The sequence below is a fragment of the Myxine glutinosa genome, chromosome 1, assembly GCF_964187855.1.
Source record: "Myxine glutinosa chromosome 1, kmMyxGlut1.1, whole genome shotgun sequence".
NCBI classification, from domain to species: domain Eukaryota; kingdom Metazoa; phylum Chordata; class Myxini; order Myxiniformes; family Myxinidae; genus Myxine; species Myxine glutinosa.
The window spans coordinates 4676379-4697633 of NC_136261.1; the positions used below are offsets into that span (position 1 = coordinate 4676379).

Sequence of the window (21255 nt, forward strand, 5' to 3'; positions counted from 1 at the left end):
GACTCCTTTTTGGAAGGTGATGATCAATTGTGACTCCTTTTTGGAAGGTGATGATTAATTGTGATTCCTTTTTGGAAGGTGATGATCAATTTGGATTCCTTTTTGGAAGGTGATGATCAATTGTGACTCCTTTTTGGAAGGTGATGATTAATTGTGATTCCTTTTTGGAAGGTGGTGATTAATTGTGACTCCTTTTTGGAAGGTGATGATTAATTGTGACTCCTTTTTGGAAGGTGATGATCAATTTGGATTCCTTTTAGGAAGGTGATGATTAATTGTGATTGCTTTTTGGAAGGTGATGATTAATTGTGATTGCTTTTTGGAAGGTGATGATTAATTGTGATTGCTTTTTGGAAGGTGATGATTAATTGTGATTGCTTTTTGGAAGGTGGTGATTAATTGTGATGCCTTTTTGGAACATGATGATCAATTTTGATTCCTTTTTGGAAGGTGATGATCAATTTGGAATCCTTTTTGGAAGGTGATGATTAATTGTGATTCCTCTTTGGAAGGTGATGATCAATTGTGATTCCTTTTTGGAAGGTCATGATTAATTGTGATTGATTCCTTTTTGGAAGGTGATGATTAATTGTGACTCCTTTTTGGAAGGTGATGATTAATTGTGATTGATTCCTTTTTGGAAGGTTATGATTAATTGTGACTCCTTTTTGGAAGGTGATGATTAATTGTGATTGATTCCTTTTTGGAAGGTTATGATTAATTGTGATTGATCCCTTTTTGGAAGGTTATGATTAATTGTGACTCCTTTTTGGAAGGTGATGATTAATTGTGATTGATTCCTTTTTGGAAGGTGATGATTAATTGTGATTGATTCCTTTTTGGAAGGTTATGATTAATTGTGACTCCTTTTTGGAAGGTGATGATTAATTGTGACTCCTTTTTGGAAGGTGATGATTAATTGTGATTCCTTTTTGGAAGGTGATGATTAATTGTGATTCCTTTTTGGAAGGTGATGATTAATTGTGATTCCTTTTTGGAAGGTGATGATTAATTGTGATTGATTCCTTTTTGGAAGGTGATGATTAATTGTGATTGATTCCTTTTTGGAAGGTGATGATCAATTGTGATTCCTTTTTGGAAGGTGATGATTAATTGTGACTCCTTTTTGGAAGGTGATGATTAATTGTGATTCCTTTTTGGAAGGTGATGATCAATTGTGATTCCTCTTTGGAAGGTGATGATTAATTGTGATTCCTTTTTGGAAGGTGATGATTAATTGTGACTCCTTTTTGGAAGGTGATGATTAATTGTGATTCCTCTTTGGAAGGTGATGATCAATTGTGATTCCTCTTTGGAAGGTGATGATTAATTGTGATTGATTCCTTTTTGGAAGGTTATGATTAATTGTGATTGATTCCTTTTTGGAAGGTGATGATTAATTGTGATTCCTTTTTGGAAGGTGATGATTAATTGTGATTGCTTTTTGGAAGGTGATGATTAATTGTGACTGCTTTTTGGAAGGTGATGATCAATTTGGATGCCTTTTTGGAAGGTGATGATTAATTGTGATTGCTTTTTGGAAGGTGATGATCAATTTGGATTCCTTTTTGGAAGGTGATGATTAATTGTGATTGCTTTTTGGAAGGTGATGATTAATTGTGACTCCTTTTTGGAAGCTGATGATTAATTGTGATTCCTTTTTGGAAGGTGATGATCAATTTGGATTCCTTTTTGGAAGGTGATGATCAATTGTGACTCCTTTTTGGAAGGTGATGATCAATTGTGATTCCTTTTTGGAAGGTTATGATTAATTGTGACTCCTTTTTGGAAGGTTATGATTAATTGTGACTCCTTTTTGGAAGGTGGTGATTAATTGTGATTCCTTTTTGGAAGGTGATGATCAATTGTGATTCCTTTTTGGAAGGTTATGATTAATTGTGACTCCTTTTTGGAAGGTGGTGATTAATTGTGATTCCTTTTTGGAAGGTTATGATTAATTGTGACTCCTTTTTGGAAGGTGGTGATTAATTGTGATTCCTTTTTGGAAGGTGATGATCAATTGTGATTCCTTTTTGGAAGGTTATGATTAATTGTGACTCCTTTTTGGAAGGTGGTGATTAATTGTGATTCCTTTTTGGAAGGTGATGATCAATTGTGACTCCTTTTTGGAAGGTGATGATTAATTGTGATTCCTTTTTGGAAGGTGATGATTAATTGTGACTCCTTTTTGGAAGGTGATGATTAATTGTGATTCCTTTTTGGAAGGTGATGATTAATTGTGATTCCTTTTTGGAAGGTGATGATTAATTGTGATTCCTTTTTGGAAGGTGATGATTAATTGTGATTCCTTTTTGGAAGGTGATGATTAATTGTGACTCCTTTTTGGAAGGTGATGATTAATTGTGATTCCTTTTTGGAAGGTGATGATTAATTGTGACTCCTTTTTGGAAGGTGATGATTAATTGTGATTCCTTTTTGGAAGGTGATGATTAATTGTGATTCCTTTTTGGAAGGTGATGATTAATTGTGATTCCTTTTTGGAAGGTGATGATTAATTGTGATTGCTTTTTGGAAGGTGATGATTAATTGTGATTGCTTTTTGGAAGGTGGTGATTAATTGTGACTCCTTTTTGGAAGGTGATGATCAATTTGGATTCCTTTTTGGAAGGTGATGATTAATTGTGATTCCTTTTTGGAAGGTGGTGATTAATTGTGACTCCTTTTTGGAAGGTGATGATTAATTGTGATTCCTTTTTCGAAGGTGATGATTAATTGTGATTCCTTTTTGGAAGGTGATGATTAATTGTGATTGCTTTTTGGAAGGTGATGATTAATTGTGATTCCTTTTTGGAAGGTGATGATTAATTGTGATTCCTTTTTGGAAGGTGATGATTAATTGTGATTGCTTTTTGGAAGGTGATGATTAATTGTGATTGCTTTTTGGAAGGTGATGATTAATTGTGATTGCTTTTTGGAAGGTGATGATTAATTGTGACTCCTTTTTGGAATGTGATGATCAATTTGGATTCCTTTTTGGAAGGTGATGATCAATTGTGACTCCTTTTTGGAAGGTGATGATCAATTGTGACTCCTTTTTGGAAGGTGATGATCAATTGTGACTCCTTTTTGGAAGGTGGTGATTAATTGTGATTCCTTTTTGGAAGGTGGTGATTAATTGTGATTCCTTTTTGGAAGGTGATGATCAATTTGGATTCCTTTTTGGAAGGTGATGATCAATTGTGACTCCTTTTTGGAAGGTGATGATTAATTGTGACTCCTTTTTGGAAGCTGATGATTAATTGTGACTCCTTTTTGGAAGCTGATGATTAATTGTGATTCCTTTTTGGAAGGTGATGATCAATTTGGATTCCTTTTTGGAAGGTGATGATCAATTGTGACTCCTTTTTGGAAGGTGATGATCAATTGTGACTCCTTTTTGGAAGGTGATGATCAATTGTGACTCCTTTTTGGAAGGTGATGATTAATTGTGATTCCTTTTTGGAAGGTGATGATCAATTTGGATTCCTTTTTGGAAGGTGATGATCAATTGTGACTCCTTTTTGGAAGGTGATGATTAATTGTGATTCCTTTTTGGAAGGTGGTGATTAATTGTGACTCCTTTTTGGAAGGTGATGATTAATTGTGACTCCTTTTTGGAAGGTGATGATCAATTTGGATTCCTTTTAGGAAGGTGATGATTAATTGTGATTGCTTTTTGGAAGGTGATGATTAATTGTGATTGCTTTTTGGAAGGTGATGATTAATTGTGATTGCTTTTTGGAAGGTGATGATTAATTGTGATTGCTTTTTGGAAGGTGGTGATTAATTGTGATGCCTTTTTGGAACATGATGATCAATTTTGATTCCTTTTTGGAAGGTGATGATCAATTTGGAATCCTTTTTGGAAGGTGATGATTAATTGTGATTCCTCTTTGGAAGGTGATGATCAATTGTGATTCCTTTTTGGAAGGTCATGATTAATTGTGATTGATTCCTTTTTGGAAGGTGATGATTAATTGTGACTCCTTTTTGGAAGGTGATGATTAATTGTGATTGATTCCTTTTTGGAAGGTTATGATTAATTGTGATGCCTTTTTGGAACATGATGATCAATTTTGATTCCTTTTTGGAAGGTGATGATCAATTTGGAATCCTTTTTGGAAGGTGATGATTAATTGTGATTCCTCTTTGGAAGGTGATGATCAATTGTGATTCCTTTTTGGAAGGTCATGATTAATTGTGATTGATTCCTTTTTGGAAGGTGATGATTAATTGTGACTCCTTTTTGGAAGGTGATGATTAATTGTGATTGATTCCTTTTTGGAAGGTTATGATTAATTGTGACTCCTTTTTGGAAGGTGATGATTAATTGTGATTGATTCCTTTTTGGAAGGTTATGATTAATTGTGATTGATCCCTTTTTGGAAGGTTATGATTAATTGTGACTCCTTTTTGGAAGGTGATGATTAATTGTGATTGATTCCTTTTTGGAAGGTGATGATTAATTGTGATTGATTCCTTTTTGGAAGGTTATGATTAATTGTGACTCCTTTTTGGAAGGTGATGATTAATTGTGATTCCTTTTTGGAAGGTGATGATTAATTGTGATTCCTTTTTGGAAGGTGATGATTAATTGTGATTCCTTTTTGGAAGGTGATGATTAATTGTGATTGATTCCTTTTTGGAAGGTGATGATTAATTGTGATTGATTCCTTTTTGGAAGGTGATGATCAATTGTGATTCCTTTTTGGAAGGTGATGATTAATTGTGACTCCTTTTTGGAAGGTGATGATTAATTGTGATTCCTTTTTGGAAGGTGATGATCAATTGTGATTCCTCTTTGGAAGGTGATGATTAATTGTGATTCCTTTTTGGAAGGTGATGATTAATTGTGACTCCTTTTTGGAAGGTGATGATTAATTGTGATTCCTCTTTGGAAGGTGATGATCAATTGTGATTCCTCTTTGGAAGGTGATGATTAATTGTGATTGATTCCTTTTTGGAAGGTTATGATTAATTGTGATTGATTCCTTTTTGGAAGGTGATGATTAATTGTGATTCCTTTTTGGAAGGTGATGATTAATTGTGATTGATTCCTTTTTGGAAGGTGATGATTAATTGTGATTGATTCCTTTTTGGAAGGTGATGATCAATTGTGATTCCTTTTTGGAAGGTGATGATCAATTGTGATTCCTTTTTGGAAGGTGATGATTAATTGTGATTCCTTTTTGGAAGGTGATGATTAATTGTGACTCCTTTTTGGAAGGTGATGATTAATTGTGACTCCTTTTTGGAAGGTGATGATTAATTGTGACTCCTTTTTGGAAGGTGATGATTAATTGTGACTCCTTTTTGGAAGGTGATGATTAATTGTGATTCCTTTTTGGAAGGTGATGATCAATTTGGATTCCTTTTTGGAAGGTGATGATTAATTGTGATTCCTTTTTGGAAGGTGATGATTAATTGTGACTCCTTTTTGGAAGGTGATGATTAATTGTGATTCCTCTTTGGAAGGTGATGATCAATTGTGATTCCTTTTTGGAAGGTGATGATTAATTGTGATTCCTTTTTGGAAGGTGATGATCAATTTGGATTCCTTTTTGGAAGGTGGTGATTAATTGTGACTCCTTTTTGGAAGGTGGTGATTAATTGTGATTCCTTTTTGGAAGGTGATGATTAATTGTGACTCCTTTTTGGAAGGTGATGATTAATTGTGATTCCTTTTTGGAAGGTGATGATTAATTGTGACTCCTTTTTGGAAGGTGATGATTAATTGTGATTCCTCTTTGGAAGGTGATGATCAATTGTGATTCCTTTTTGGAAGGTGATGATTAATTGTGATTGATTCCTTTTTGGAAGGTGATGATTAATTGTGATTCCTTTTTGGAATGTGATGATCAATTGTGATTCCTTTTTGGAAGGTGATGATTAATTGTGATTCCTTTTTGAAAGGTGATGATCAATTGTGATTCCTTTTTGGAAGGTGATGATTAATTGTGATTCCTTTTTGGAAGGTGATGATCAATTTGGATTCCTTTTTGGAAGGTGGTGATTAATTGTGACTCCTTTTTGGAAGGTGATGATCAATTTGGATTCCTTTTTGGAAGGTTATGATTAATTGTGATTCCTCTTTGGAACATGATGATCAATTTTGATTCCTTTTTGGAAGGTGATGATTAATTGTGATTCCTCTTTGGAAGGTGATGATCAATTGTGATTCCTTTTTGGAAGGTGATGATTAATTGTGATTGATTCCTTTTTGGAAGGTGATGATTGATTGTGATTGCTTTTTGGAAGGTGGTGATTAATTGTGATTCCTTTTTGGAAGGTGATGATTAATTGTGATTCCTTTTTGGAAGGTTATGATTAATTGTGACTCCTTTTTGGAAGGTGATGATTAATTGTGACTCCTTTTTGGAAGGTGATGATTAATTGTGATTGATTCCTTTTTGGAAGGTGATGATTAATTGTGACTCCTTTTTGGAAGGTGATGATTAATTGTGATTGATTCCTTTTTGGAAGGTTATGATTAATTGTGATTCCTCTTTGGAAGGTGATGATCAATTGTGATTCCTTTTTGGAAGGTGATGATTAATTGTGATTCCTTTTTGGAATGTGATGATCAATTGTGATTCCTTTTTGGAAGGTGATGATTAATTGTGATTCCTTTTTGGAAGGTGATGATCAATTTGGATTCCTTTTTGGAAGGTGGTGATTAATTGTGACTCCTTTTTGGAAGGTGGTGATTAATTTGGATTCCTTTTTGGAAGGTGATGATTAATTGTGACTCCTTTTTGGAAGGTGATGATCAATTTGGATTCCTTTTTGGAAGGTTATGATTAATTGTGATTGCTTTTTGGAAGGTGGTGATTATTGTGACTCCTTTTTGGAAGGTGATGATCAATTTGGATTCCTTTTTGGAAGGTGATGATTAATTATGATTCCTTTTTGGAAGGTTATGATTAATTGTGATTCCTTTTTGGAAGGTGATGATCAATTTGGATTCCTTTTTGGAAGGTGGTGATTAATTGTGACTCCTTTTTGGAAGGTGGTGATTAATTTGGATTCCTTTTTGGAAGGTGATGATTAATTGTGACTCCTTTTTGGAAGGTGATGATCAATTTGGATTCCTTTTTGGAAGGTTATGATTAATTGTGATTGCTTTTTGGAAGGTGGTGATTAATTGTGATTCCTCTTTGGAACATGATGATCAATTTTGATTCCTTTTTGGAAGGTGATGATTAATTGTGATTCCTCTTTGGAAGGTGATGATTAATTGTGATTGATTCCTTTTTGGAAGGTGATGATTAATTGTGATTGATTCGTTTTTGGAAGGTGATGATCAATTGTGATTCCTTTTTGGAATGTGATGATCAATTGTGATTCCTTTTTGGAAGGTGATGATCAATTGTGATTCCTTTTTGGAAGGTGATGATCAATTTTGATTCCTTTTTGGAAGGTGATGATCAATTGTGATTCCTTTTTGGAAGGTGATGATTAATTGTGACTCCTTTTCGGAATGTGATGATCAATTGTGATTCCTTTTTGGAAGGTGATGATCAATTGTGATTCCTTTTTGGAAGGTGATGATCAATTGTGATTCCTTTTTGGAAGGTGATGATCAATTGTGATTCCTTTTTGGAAGGTGATGATCAATTTTGATTCCTTTTTGGAAGGTGATGATCAATTGTGATTCCTTTTTGGAAGGTGATGATTAATTGTGACTCCTTTTCGGAATGTGATGATCAATTGTGATTCCTTTTTGGAAGGTGATGATCAATTGTGATTCCTTTTTGGAAGGTGATGATCAATTGTGATTCCTTTTTGGAAGGTGATGATCAATTGTGATTCCTTTTTGGAAGGTGATGATCAATTGTGATTCCTTTTTGGAAGGTGATGATCAATTGTGATTCCTTTTTGGAAGGTGATGATCAATTGTGATTCCTTTTTGGAAGGTGATGATCAATTGTGATTCCTTTTTGGAAGGTGATGATTAATTGTGATTTCTTTTTGGAAGGTGATGATCAATTTTGATTCCTTTTTGGAAGGTGATGATCAATTGTGATTCCTTTTTGGAAGGTGATGATCAATTGTGATTCCTTTTTGGAAGGTGATGATCAATTGTGATTTCTTTTTGGAAGGTGATGATCAATTGTGATTCCTTTTTGGAAGGTGATGATTAATTGTGATTCCTTTTTGGAAGGTGATGATCAATTGTGATTCCTTTTTGGAAGGTGATTATCAATTAGAAGGTGATGATTAATTGTGATTCCTTTTTGGAAGGTGATCAATTGTGATTCCTTTTTGGAAGACAATGATCAATTTGGATTTCTTTTTCGAAGGTGATTATGAATTTGGATTCATTTTGGGAAGGCAATGATCAATTTGGATTCGTTTTTGAATGTGATGATTAATTGTGATTAATTTATGGAAGATGATAATCAAGTTGTGATTCCTTTTTTGGAAGGCAATGAAAGTCCTTTTATTCAATTAATTACAGTTTAAAACAAAGCTGATTACCTGCGAAGCCATAATGAATTACCAAGTGACTCGGATCCACCACGTACACACGATTCCAGTCCTCTTCCCTCCCTCCATGCTCCATTCCTTCTTTGCTATTCAATCAAAATCTCTCGCCCCCCCCCCCTTCCCCCTCCCTGGTCTCTTCTCATGCCAAATTTACGCATCTGTTCTCTTTGACTTTACTCCATGACGGATCCCGCAAGGCTCTCCTCTCTCTCTCCCTCTCTCTGTCAGTTCACCCTCTCCCCCCACCCAACTTCCCCAACCCTTCCCTAAGGCTTCTCTTTCCCTCGATCCTCCCGAAGGACGGCCCCCATCCCTTAACCTCTCTCTCTTCCTCCACCGAATCCTCCCCTTACTCCACCTCCCCTCGCCCCCCCCCGCCCCACCCCCCAGATGGCCTGTCCCCTTTCCCCCACACTAATAGCCTCATGATGTTCGCGCTGAGAGCGTGGGCAGAACTCGTGCCTGGGATCCTGGGATCGTGCGGAGCCGCACACGCACCTGCTCTGACCATCACCATGAGCGAGGTGAGCGAGGTGAGTGAGGTGCGTGAGTGGTGAGTGAGTGGTGAGTGATGAGTGATGACTAAACCTGACCGAGGAACATACTATTCCAACAAATCGCACTCGTTTTGTGCATTTGGGATCGGTGAAGAAAGATGAGCAAAGGAGGAAAAATAGTGTTGGAAGGAAGCATGTACGAATAATCAACATGTACGAATAAGCAAGACGTGTGAATAATCAACATGTATGAATAAGCAACACGTGTGAATAATCAACATGTACGAATAAGCAACATGCACGAATAAGCAACACATGTGAATATAATCAACATGTACGAATAAGCAACATGTACGAATAAGCAACACGTGTGAATAATCAACATATACGAATAATCAAGATGTACGATTAAGCAACACGTGTGAATAGTCAACATGTACGAATATTCAACATGTACGAATAAGCAACATGTGTGGATATAATCAACATATACGAACAATCGACATGTACGAATAATCAACATGCACGAATAAGCAACATGTACGAATAAGGAACATGTACGAATAAGCAACACATGTGAACAATCAACATGTACGAATAAGCAACATGTACGAATAAGCAACACGTGTGAATAATCAACATATACGAATAATCAACATGCATTTGCAGTGTTAATCTACTTGTTATTGTATTGTCATGTTTGCGTTCATGAATGACTAGTGTTGGTGTTCCTGTTATTACATCAAATATCGCATTAGTAGTGATGCAATTCGTGCATGAATTATGTCCATGCTTTTGTGACGTTGGAGTTCATGTTGTTGTATGAACTATTTTGTATTACTCGTCTATATATTGATATATGAATGTTTGTATTATTAGTGTTGGTGTTCATGTATGAATGTTCATGTATACTATGTGTTGGTGTTTATGTATAAATGTTTATGTATACCAAGTGTTGATGTTTATGTATGAATGTTTATGTATACCAAGTGTTGATGTTTATGTATGAATGTTTATGTATACCAAGTGTTGGTGTTTATGTATGAATGTTTATGTATACCAAGCGTTGGTGTTTATGTTTGAATGTTTATGTATACCAAGTGTTGGTGTTTATGTATGAATGTTTATGTATACCAAGTGTTGGTGTTTATGTGTGAATGTTTATGTATTCCAAGTGTTGGTGTTTTTGTATGAATGTTTATGTATACCAAGTGTTGATGTTTATGTATGAATGTTTATGTATACCAAGTGTTTGTGTTTATGTATGAATGTTTATGTATACCAAGTGTTGGTGTTTATGTATGAATGTTTATGTACACCAAGTGTTGGTGTTTATGTATGAATGTTTATGTATACCAAGTGTTGGTGTTTATGTATGAATGTTTATGTACACCAAGTGTTGGTGTTTATGTATGAATGTTTATGTATACCAAGTGTTGGTGTTTATGTATGAATGTTTATGTATACCAAGTGTTGGTGTTTATGTATGAATGTTTATGTATACCAAGTGTTGGTGTTTATGTATGAATGTTTATGTATACCAAGTGTTGGTATTTATGTATGAATGTTTATGTATACCAAGTGTTGGTGTTTATGTATGAATGTTTATGTATACCAAGTGTTGGTGTTTATGTATGAATGTTTATGTATACCAAGTGTTGATGTTTATGTATGAATGTTTATGTATACCAAGTGTTGGTGTTTATGTTTGAATGTTTATGTATACCAAGTGTTGGTGTTTATGTATGAATGTTTATGTATTCCAAGTGTTGGTGTTTATGTATGAATGTTTATGTATACCAAGTGTTGATGTTTATGTATGAATGTTCATGTATACCAAGTGTTGGTGTTTATGTATGAATGTTTATGTATACCAAGTGTTGGTGTTTATGTATGAATGTTTATGTATACCAAGTGTTGATGTTTATGTATGAATGTTTATGTATCCCAAGTGTTGGTGTTTATGTATGAATGTTTATGTATACCAAGTGTTGGTGTTTATGTATGAATGTTTATGTATACCAAGTGTTGGTGTTTATGTATGAATGTTTATGTACACCAAGTGTTGGTGTTTATGTATGAATGTTTATGTATACCAAGTGTTGATGTTTATGTATGAATGTTTATGTATACCAAGTGTTGGTGTTTATGTATGAATGTTTATGTATACCAAGTGTTGGTGTTTATGTATGAATGTTTATGTATACCAAGCGTTGGTGTTTATGTATGAATGTTTATGTATACCAAGCGTTGGTGTTTATATATGAATGTTTATGTATACCAAGTGTTGATGTTTATGTATGAATGTTTATGTATACCAAGTGTTGGTGTTTATGTATGAATGTTTATGTATACCAAGTGTTGGTGTTTATGTATGAATGTTTATGTATACCAAGCGTTGGTGTTTATGCATGAATGTTTATGTATACCAAGTGTTGGTGTTCATGTATGAATGTTTATGTATAAGTAGTTTGTATTCATGTCTGAATGTTTATGTATAAGTAGTTTGTATTCATGTATGAATATTTATTGGTAGTTTGTATGAATGTATGAATGTTTATTAGTTGTTTGTATTCATGTATGCATGTTTATTAGTCGTGTTTGTATTCACGTATGAATGTTTATTAGTTGTTTGTATTCATGTATGCATGTTTATTAGTCGTGTTTATATTCACGTATGAATGTTTATTAGTTGTTTGTATTCATGTATGAATGTTTATTAGTCATGTTTGTATTCACGTATGAATGTTTATTAGTTGTGTGTGTATTCATGTATGAATGTTTATTAGTTTCGTGTGTATTCATATATGAATGTTTGTTAGTTGTGTGTGTATTCATGTATGAATGTTTATTAGTTGTGTGAGTATTCATGTATGAATGTTTTAGTCATGTGTCTTCATGTATTAATGTTTATTAGTCGTGTGTGTATTCATGTATGAATATTTATTAGTCGTGTGTGTATTAATGTATTAATGTTTATTAGTCGTGTGTGTATTCATGTATGAATATTTATTAGTCGTGTGTGTATTCATGTATGAATGTTTATTAGTCATGTGTGTATTCATGAATGAATGTTTATTAGTCGTGTGTGTATTCATGTATGAATGTTTATTAGTCGTGTGTGTATTCATGTATTAGTGTTTATTAGTCGTGTGTGTATTCATGTGTGAATGTTTATTAGTCGTGTGTGTATTCATGTATGAATGTTTATTAGTCGTGTGTGTATTAATGCATGAATATTTATTAGTCATGTGTGTATTAATGCATGAATGTTTATTAGTTGTGTGTGTATTAATGCATGAATATTTATTAGTCATGTGTGTATTAATGCATGAATGTTTATTAGTCGTGTGTGTATTAATGTATGAATATGTATTAGTCGTGTGTGTATTCATGTATGAATGTTTATTAGTCGCGTATGTATTAATGTATGAATGTTTATTAGTCGTGTGTGTATTCATGTATGAATGTTTATTAGTCGCGTATGTATTCATGTATGAATATTTATTAGTCGTGTGTGTATTCATGTATGAATATTTATTAGTTGTGTGTGTATTAATGCATGAATGTTTATTAGTCGTGTGTGTATTCATGTATGAATATTTATTAGTTGTGTGTGTATTCATGTATGAATGTTTATTAGTAGTGTGTATTCATGTATTTTTTTGTGTATTTTTCATATTTCACATGTATTTTCTGAGGAATGGTGTTTTTCCAAGGTATGGTTATTTTCCAAGGTATGGTGTGTTTTCACAGTATAATGTATTTCCCGAGGAATGGTGTATTTTCCAAGGAATGGTGTGTTTTCGAGGAATGGTGTATTTTCCCGAGGAATGGATTAATGTCCAAGGAATGGTGTATTTTCCAAGGAATGGTGTGTTTTCGAGGAATGGTGTATTTTCCCGAGGAATGGATTAATGTCCAAGGAATGGTGTATTTTCCAAGGAATGGTGTATTTTCCAAGGAATGGTGTGTTTTCGAGGAATGGTGTATTTTCCAAGGAATGGTGTATTTTCCAAGGAATGGTGTGTTTTCGAGGAATGGTGTAATTCCCGAGGAATGGATTAATGTCCAAGGAATGGTGTATTTTCCAAGGAATGGTGTATTTTCCAAGGAATGGTGTATTTTCCCGAGGAATGGATTAATGTCCAAGGAATGGTGTATTTTCCAAGGAATGGTGTATTTTCCAAGGAATGGTGTGTTTTCGAGGAATGGTGTAATTCCCGAGGAATGGATTAATGTCCAAGGAATGGTGTATTTTCCAAGGAATGGTGTATTTTCCAAGGAATGGTGTGTTTTCGAGGAATGGTGTATTTTCCCGAGGAATGGATTAATTTCCAAGGAATGGTGTATTTTCCAAGGAATGGTGTATTTTCCAAGGAATGGTGTATTTTCCCGAGGAATGGATTAATGTCCAAGGAATGGTGTATTTTCCAAGGAATGGTGTATTTTCCAAGGAATGGTGTGTTTTCGAGGAATGGTGTAATTCCCGAGGAATGGATTAATGTCGAAGGAAATGGTGTGTTTTGCAAGGAATTGTGTATTTCCACGATTTTTTTTTCCATCCGTTCCCACATGGAGTGCAAGGAGCGAGTCGTGTGAATGAATATATCACTCTGTGCCAGTCAAGTACTCACATTTCACTCCTGGTTACAGGAGGTGGGATTGGGTGTGGAGGGGGGCGGGGGGGGGGGGGCTCCAGGGGATTGAATTTCCAAGCAGCACCTGCAAACCATCTCCATGGGTTTGTTTCAAACGTTTCTCCATTTGTGATTCGTCTGTTCAACTGTTCGTCCCACATCTGTCGATCTAGGTGAGATTTCCTAATATTACAGCTTTACTCCCACACATCCTTATTCACCCACATCCATACACCCAACATCAATACTCCCTCACATCCCTACATTCTTACTCTTCCACAATCTTACTGCCCATAGCCGTATCTGACCACAGCTCCATAGGATCTCCTCTCTCATCTGATAAACTAAACTCCTCGAGTTTAATCAATTGAACTTCACTGCCAAGTGACAAACCACGATGCATCCAAACCCTTTTTTTAGGTCACCTCATCTTGATTCTCTAAGAGATCAACTTATAAAATGGGTCGCGATGTCCGGATGTCTGTCCATCTGGTAGTTAATTTTTTGATATTTTTGCAACTCCTTCCTCATCATCCGGCTGAGTGTTCTGAAACTGGACACGTGACTCCAAGACAGTGGTCGCCCACACAATCGCTCGGGCTTCGATTTTGCATCATGGGACTGCTGGGGTAGGGGGTTGGGAGAAGCCGGGAGTTTACCCACCAAACTTCAGATCCATACTAGTCCCTTATTAGACCCCGTTGGACTCAGTCCGATACACGTGCGCCTCACTTTATTTTGCGATCTGATCAAAGATGGCCGACTGGTAGACTGGCGGCCATGTTAGTTGTAAGAAACCCTTTATTGACCATGTCCTCAGCCATTTCTCAGACATGCATTTACAGATGTTGCTCAAACTTGGCACACAAAAAAGAATGATCGGTTAGGAAGGGGGAAAATTTCCCCCTTCCCCTCCACTCCCCCCTCCCCCTCCCCCTCCACTCCCCCTCCCCTCCTCCTCCCCCTCCCTTCCTCCTCCACCCCACCCCCTCCCCCCTCCCCCTCCCCCCTCTTCTCCCCTCCCCCCCTCTTCTCCCCTCCCCCCCTCTTCTCCCCTCCCCCCCTCTTCTCCCCTCCCCCCTCTTCTCCCCTCCCCACCCTCTCCTCCCGCCCCCTCCTCCTCCACCCCTCCCCCTCCCCCCTCCCCCTGCCCCCTCCCCTCCACCCTCCCCTCCCTCTCCCCCCCTCTTCTCCCCTCCCCCCCTCTTCTCCCCTCCCCCCCTCTTCTCCCCTCCCCACCCTCTCCTCCCCTCCCTTCCCCCGCCCATCCTCCTCCCCTCCAGTCCTTCGACTTGATGGCCCGCACAATCGCTCAGGCTTCAAGTTCGGATCATTTGGGCCCCGAGGGGTAAGGGAGGGTTACCGCTGATACTTCGGATCCCGACTAGTGTCTTATTTACCAACCAATTGCTCGGAAACCTGATGCAGTCCTTCTACTCGATGGTCCGCAGGATCACTCGGTCTTAAATTTTTCGTTTTCTTTTGTTTTGAATTTGGATCATGGGGGCTCCCAGGGGAATTCCCCCAAATCAGCAGAGGTCTGAACCACAACCTCAAGAGATTCCCGTCAGCCCACTGGTGGATATTTATTTATTATGTACGAGCAGGATTACCCTGCGTTGCCCAGCGTCAATTTGTTTTTTTTTGCTATTTTCTGTGGGTGCCTAAAACACCTCTTTACACCTACTAAGGAAAATTTATATTTAATATTATAGTAACACACACACACACTCACATACAGACACACACACATACAGACACACATATGCACACAAACAGACTAGGGTGGTCCAAAAATTTGAAGATTGTATTTTCATTTCTCCACAAGCCTGTCCCTACTCCTATTGAAGAAAGTAGTTTGTGGTGAAAGTTTGAGCTTGATTGGACAATATTTAGAGGTTGCTCAAAATGTTGACAAATTTTAATGAATAATAAGATACAGAATTTTTAGCATCATCCATCAATTCATAGATAATTATCTATTTTCAATTACTCAAGTTATTTATTATTGTTGGCTTGCACATGTCTTCAATGGTATGACCAAGAGATTGTGCAAAAGCACTGGCCACAAACACAGCACGCCGATCTGAGAGATTTACTCTGCCCAGAGTTGCCACTATTGCTGGAGTGATCACCTTGATGGGAGCCTTTTTCACCTGTTTGGCAGAAGATGGACTTTGGAGTTTGAATTCATTGGCCCCTGAATCGGAGCTTTCAATCTCAGACTCATCATCATCATCAACCACAGCCGATGTTGATGGAACAGATTGCATTGCTGTTGGAGTCTCAGCAGCATGTTTCTTCTTTCTTTTATCTTCATTCTCAAGCCTGATACGCATTCTGTTCTCCTTCACTGCCAGAGTGTTGTCCACAGATCCCATACATGAACTTGAGGGATCCTCACGCTGCATGATAAGGAATGCTTTGTCTTCTTCATTCGTCATTTTCTCAAGCATCATTTGGTGAGATATCGAAGAGGGATTGAAGATCATCTTTGAACATCTGCTCCTTCACTCTATAGTTTTCGAATGTCTTGGTTCTATTTCTCTTTACCAGTTTGTCGGCATCACACAACTTCAAAAGTTGGCGCTCACAGGAATCTACTCTCTGCACTGAAATTCGTGCTTTCTCCCAGTATGCACACACAGCTTGTACACTAAGTATGGCACTTTCACCAACTGTATGGTGTTCTTGTATGTGATGGTACACCATTTTCTGCAATGTGTGTCCTTTGGTTGGTAGTCCCCCACATATTATTTCCTTTTCAGACTTGCAAAGCAACCAAACTGTGGAAGAGCTGCGAGTTTCTGGCATCTGAAAAAAACAGGATAAATTAAACACGTTTATTTTTTGGGCAACCTCGAAATAAGTTCCAATTGACCTCATGTTTGGTTCATATGATCTTTATAAACATAGGAACAAGGGCAGCCTTGTGGAGCATGGATTTTTAATAGTATTAAATATTACATATATCCGTGGACCACCCTAATACAAACACACATATATACACACACACACACACACATATATATATATATACACACACACACACACACACACACATACAGACACATATTATATATATACACACACACACACACATATATATATATATATACACACACACACACACACACACACACACACACACACACACACACATATATATATACACACACACACACACATACAGACACATATTTATATATATATACACACACACACACACAATATATATATATATACACACACACACACACATATATATATATATATACACACACACACACACACCACATTATATATATATATACACACACCACACACACACATACACACACACACACACACACACACACATACAGACACATATATATATTGTTACGGACACGGCTTAAGATGTTATGATGGGCCGAGCGGAATGGCCGCCGTGTTCGCACAGTTTACCCGATTCTTCCCCCAACTTACCCCCAATTCCACCCGACGTTGACCAAATCGCGCTATGCTAAAATCAATGAAGGAAAGGACACAACGGCTGGGATAAATGAAACGACACAAGGGGTACAGTTCTCAAGACCTCCGGAGGAGGATATAATTGGTGGTGGAGAAAAGGGGTAGATTACAAGGTAAGAGGTAAAGCACAGAAGAGATAGGCACTTAGACACAATCTTATCTATCCCAGACAGACCACAGACAAACGGAACAAGACTGACTTACACAGGGATTGATGGCAGGGAAGGACAGGCAGTCGATAGCACAAGGTGCACCTTGGCTCAGGGGCAGAATCAAACACGGTCCGGTCCAGAGATGCGGGGAGGTATTGCAGCGCTCGGAGGTGGCGTCCTTCTCTCTCCAAGCTGAGGGCGCATCTGACGTCACCTCTCTCTTCCTGCGCATGCTCAGCGGGGAGTGACATGCCCTCGGCTCGTTGGCCCCGCCCCAGATGGGATCGGTCCGCCGCTTCTATTGGGTGCGGGGGGTTACCGGGCTCCGCCCTTGACGAGGAGCTGACAGCGAGCCCCTACGTGGTAACCCCGTCGAGCACATGCTCGATGGCGGCTCGTTGGAAAGGCTTGGTGCCCTTTCAACACCTCCCTACCAACCAAGCCGGAGTGAGGACGCACACTCCCCGCGCCGCCGCCGCTGTTGTTGTTGTTGTTGTTGTACCATGAGGAAGAGCTGCGGGGAGGTATTGGGAGGTCCTAAACTTCCTAACGGTGCCATACAATCACATTCTGGTGCAACGAACAGTCAGAATTAATGGAAACGAGTCCTTAACTGACATAGACTAAGAATAACTAGCAAGATGTCCTATAGTTGTCTACGTGAGATGCGGTGGACCTGGATGCGACATTTAATGGGGGAAATAGGGGAAGGTCGAGTCTACAGAGTGTTGTTTACAGAAAATGGGACTAGGGAATGGGGGATTGGGGATAGTTGGGAAGTATGGAGGAAATAGGGGAATATTTACAAGCGGATATGGATGGATGCCAATCTCATATCCGCAACAATATATATATATACACACACACATATATATATATATACACACACACACACACACACACACACACACACACACACACACACACACACACACACACATATATATATATATATATATATATATATATATACACACACACACACACACACACACACACACACACACATATATATATATATATATATATATATATATATATATATATATATATATATATATATATATACACACACACACACACACACACACACACACACACACACACACACACACACAGACACAGACACAGACACAGACACACACACACACACCCAGGCAAACGGTTATTTTGTAGTATAGAAGATACAGTCGAGACTAATGGAAGAACGCAGAAAAGCACTGAACAGCTAGAACATGGTGGAAAGGGAGGGAAGTACATTAACAGCTGGATAGAGGGACACAATAGAAGGATACTTGGAGAAAGAATGAACGAGGGTAAGAATGAGTGCAAGGGGAGGGGGGGGGGAGGACTAATGGGGTGAACAAACTGGATGCAAGCTCAAACAGTCAGAAGACATTTGGAAGAAGAGGCAGAGAGAGCTGGGATGAAGGAATAATGGACCAATGAATGGAAAGATGGAGGAGAGGAGGGGGCGCAGGGAACAATAATCTGTAAGGAAGGGGTGCGTTTGTGGAGGGTTGGTGATGATATAGAAACAATCACGAGTGTGGATAAGACATGACTTAAGATGGTCATGAACAGCCATCTTGTAGCCCCGGAGGGAAGGATGGAATTGAACAGAATGAGGAAGAGTTGATTCTACAGGAGAGATAAAAAGGAACAAACTAGAACGGCACTCGATAGAGCGCATACCTCCACCAGGTGAACAGTTTACGTTTTGTATTCACTGATCGGCCGGATCTGAATTCAGACCTGAAACAAAATGGAATCGGCTTGTTCTTGTCACCAAATCAACTCGTCCATAACTCTTTGAGATATCCTGCAATGTATCGGTTTTAGCCCGGTCTCTCAATGGTGAAGAATCACTTAGAAATTAAATAATTCTCAGATCCGAATCCATATTCAGATCTTCACCAAAATCGAATTGAATCGTCCTTGTCAGACACCCAACCTGTCCACCAAGTTTCGTGCAAATCCGTCCACAACATTTTGAGATATCTTGGTATATGTCATTTTTGGCCCGATCACTCAATAGTGAAGAATCACTTAAAAATTAAATAATTCTCAGATCCGATTCCATATTCAGATCTTCACCAAAATCGAATATAATTGTCCTTCTCAAACACCCAACCTGTCCACCAAGTTTCGTCCAAATCCATCCACAACTTTTTGAGATATCCTGCTATATGTCATTTTTGGCCGATCACTCAATGGTGAAGAATCACTTAGAAATTAAATAATTCTCATATCCGAATCCATAATCAGATCTTCACCAAAATCGAATCTGTTTGTCCTGGTCAGACACCCAACCTGTCCACCAAGGTTCGTCAAAATCCGTCCACAACTTTTTGAGATATCCTGCTATATGTCATTTTTGGCCAGATTACTCAATAGTGAAGAATCACTTAGAAATTAAATAATTCTCAGATCCGAATCCATATTCAGATATTCACCAAAATCGAATATAATTGGCCTTGTTACACACCCAACCTGTCCACCAAGTTTCGTCCAAATCCGTCCACAACTTTTTGAGATATCCTGCTATATGTCATTTTTGGCCCGATCACTCAATGGTGAAGAATCACTTAGAAATTAAATAATTCTCATATCCGAATCCATATTCAGATCTTCACCAAAATTGAATCTATTTGTCCTTGTCAGACACCCAACCTGTCCACCGAGTTTCGTCCAAATCCGTCCACAACGTTTTGAGATGTCCTGCTATATGTCATTTTTGGCCCGATCACTCAATGGTGAAGAATCACTTAGAAATTAAATAATTCTCAGATCCGAATCCATATTCAGATCTTAACCAAAATCGAATATAATTGTCCTCGTCACACACCCAACCTGTCCACCGAGTTTCGTCCAAATCCGTCCACAACTTTTTGAGATATCCTGCTATATGTCATTTTTGGCCCGATCACTCAATAATTCTCGAATCACTTTCGAAGATCACATACACACAGATATTGACGAGCACGAGAAATACTTGGGAAATGGTCGACCATTGGGGACTTCTCTGGCCTACCTATGGCCCCGACCTTCACACCCTAAACCAAGGAGAGAATGAGTTTGTCTCGTGAGCTGCACGGAGAAAGAGAAATGGTAAATTAAATGAACAATTAACTACAAGGGGTGTAATTATTGGGGTGTTACATGGCCGATAGTAGTCAAGGTACTGTCCAAGATGTTAGATGTTTTCATTTGGAGCACATTCCAATGTTTCTTTAAATAAAATAAATTCCATGAGTTGTGGGAAAATGGTCTCCAGACATTACTGCCGTGACGGAAGTGGGTCGAAAGCACGTGGTGGTTGTGTCCACAGAGATGTTTGGTCTACATGGATACATGAGCTAACTATTACCTTTAATTAGAGATTACACAGCAGGGGAATCAATATTTATATTCGGGGTTCTATAAAAAGTTTGTCCCAATGCCTCGACTGGAGGAAGACGACTTCCGAGCATCCCTGTGGATTCACACGATGGTGGAATCGGTACATTCGGTTGTAGGTATAGGAGTCAAATGATTCAGCTTTGAATGATATTAAACGAGGCAACCTTAGAAACGATGCAGATTCCACATGTACCCATGATGTCGATTTTAACGTGTGTACCTGCATTGCGGACAATTTCCCTGCCCACCTGGTGGACAAGCCCACGTGTTTTGGGAAGCGCGTATGCCTAGTTTTCCGGATTTGCTTTTGACCACAAAGCGAGGCATTGCTGATACCTCCGGCACTCTTGAGAGCAATTCTTCGCTCTTAGATGAGCCTCGACCTTTTATTAAAAAAACAAGTACAAAAAGTTTTAATTAAAACAAAAGCCGCGTCGATGTTACACAATGCCTAGATGCAGCTGTGCCTATAACGTCGATGTTATAGGCACAGGACATTCCTATTGATTCGATTACTTGATGTTATTTTTGTGCAAAGTGAAAATATATCTCGGCAATTTC

At 38.0% G+C, this 21255-nt stretch overlaps 1 protein-coding gene across 3 annotated transcripts in view; it reads left to right on the forward strand.

The window, feature by feature from the left end:
- Positions 1-8904: 8904 nt before the first annotated feature.
- The window catches only part of PCP4L1 (Purkinje cell protein 4 like 1), a 58050-nt gene continuing 45699 nt past the window's right edge, over positions 8905-21255 (forward strand). For 2 of the 3 annotated variants that reach the window (XM_068106393.2, XM_078776972.1), the window contains exon 1: positions 8905-9023. In XM_068106393.2, coding sequence (XP_067962494.2) covers positions 8916-9023 — 108 coding nt within the window. In that variant the 5' untranslated portion in view covers positions 8905-8915. The remainder of the gene's footprint in view (positions 9024-21255) is intronic. The other variant, XM_078777011.1, reaches the window with a different exon arrangement.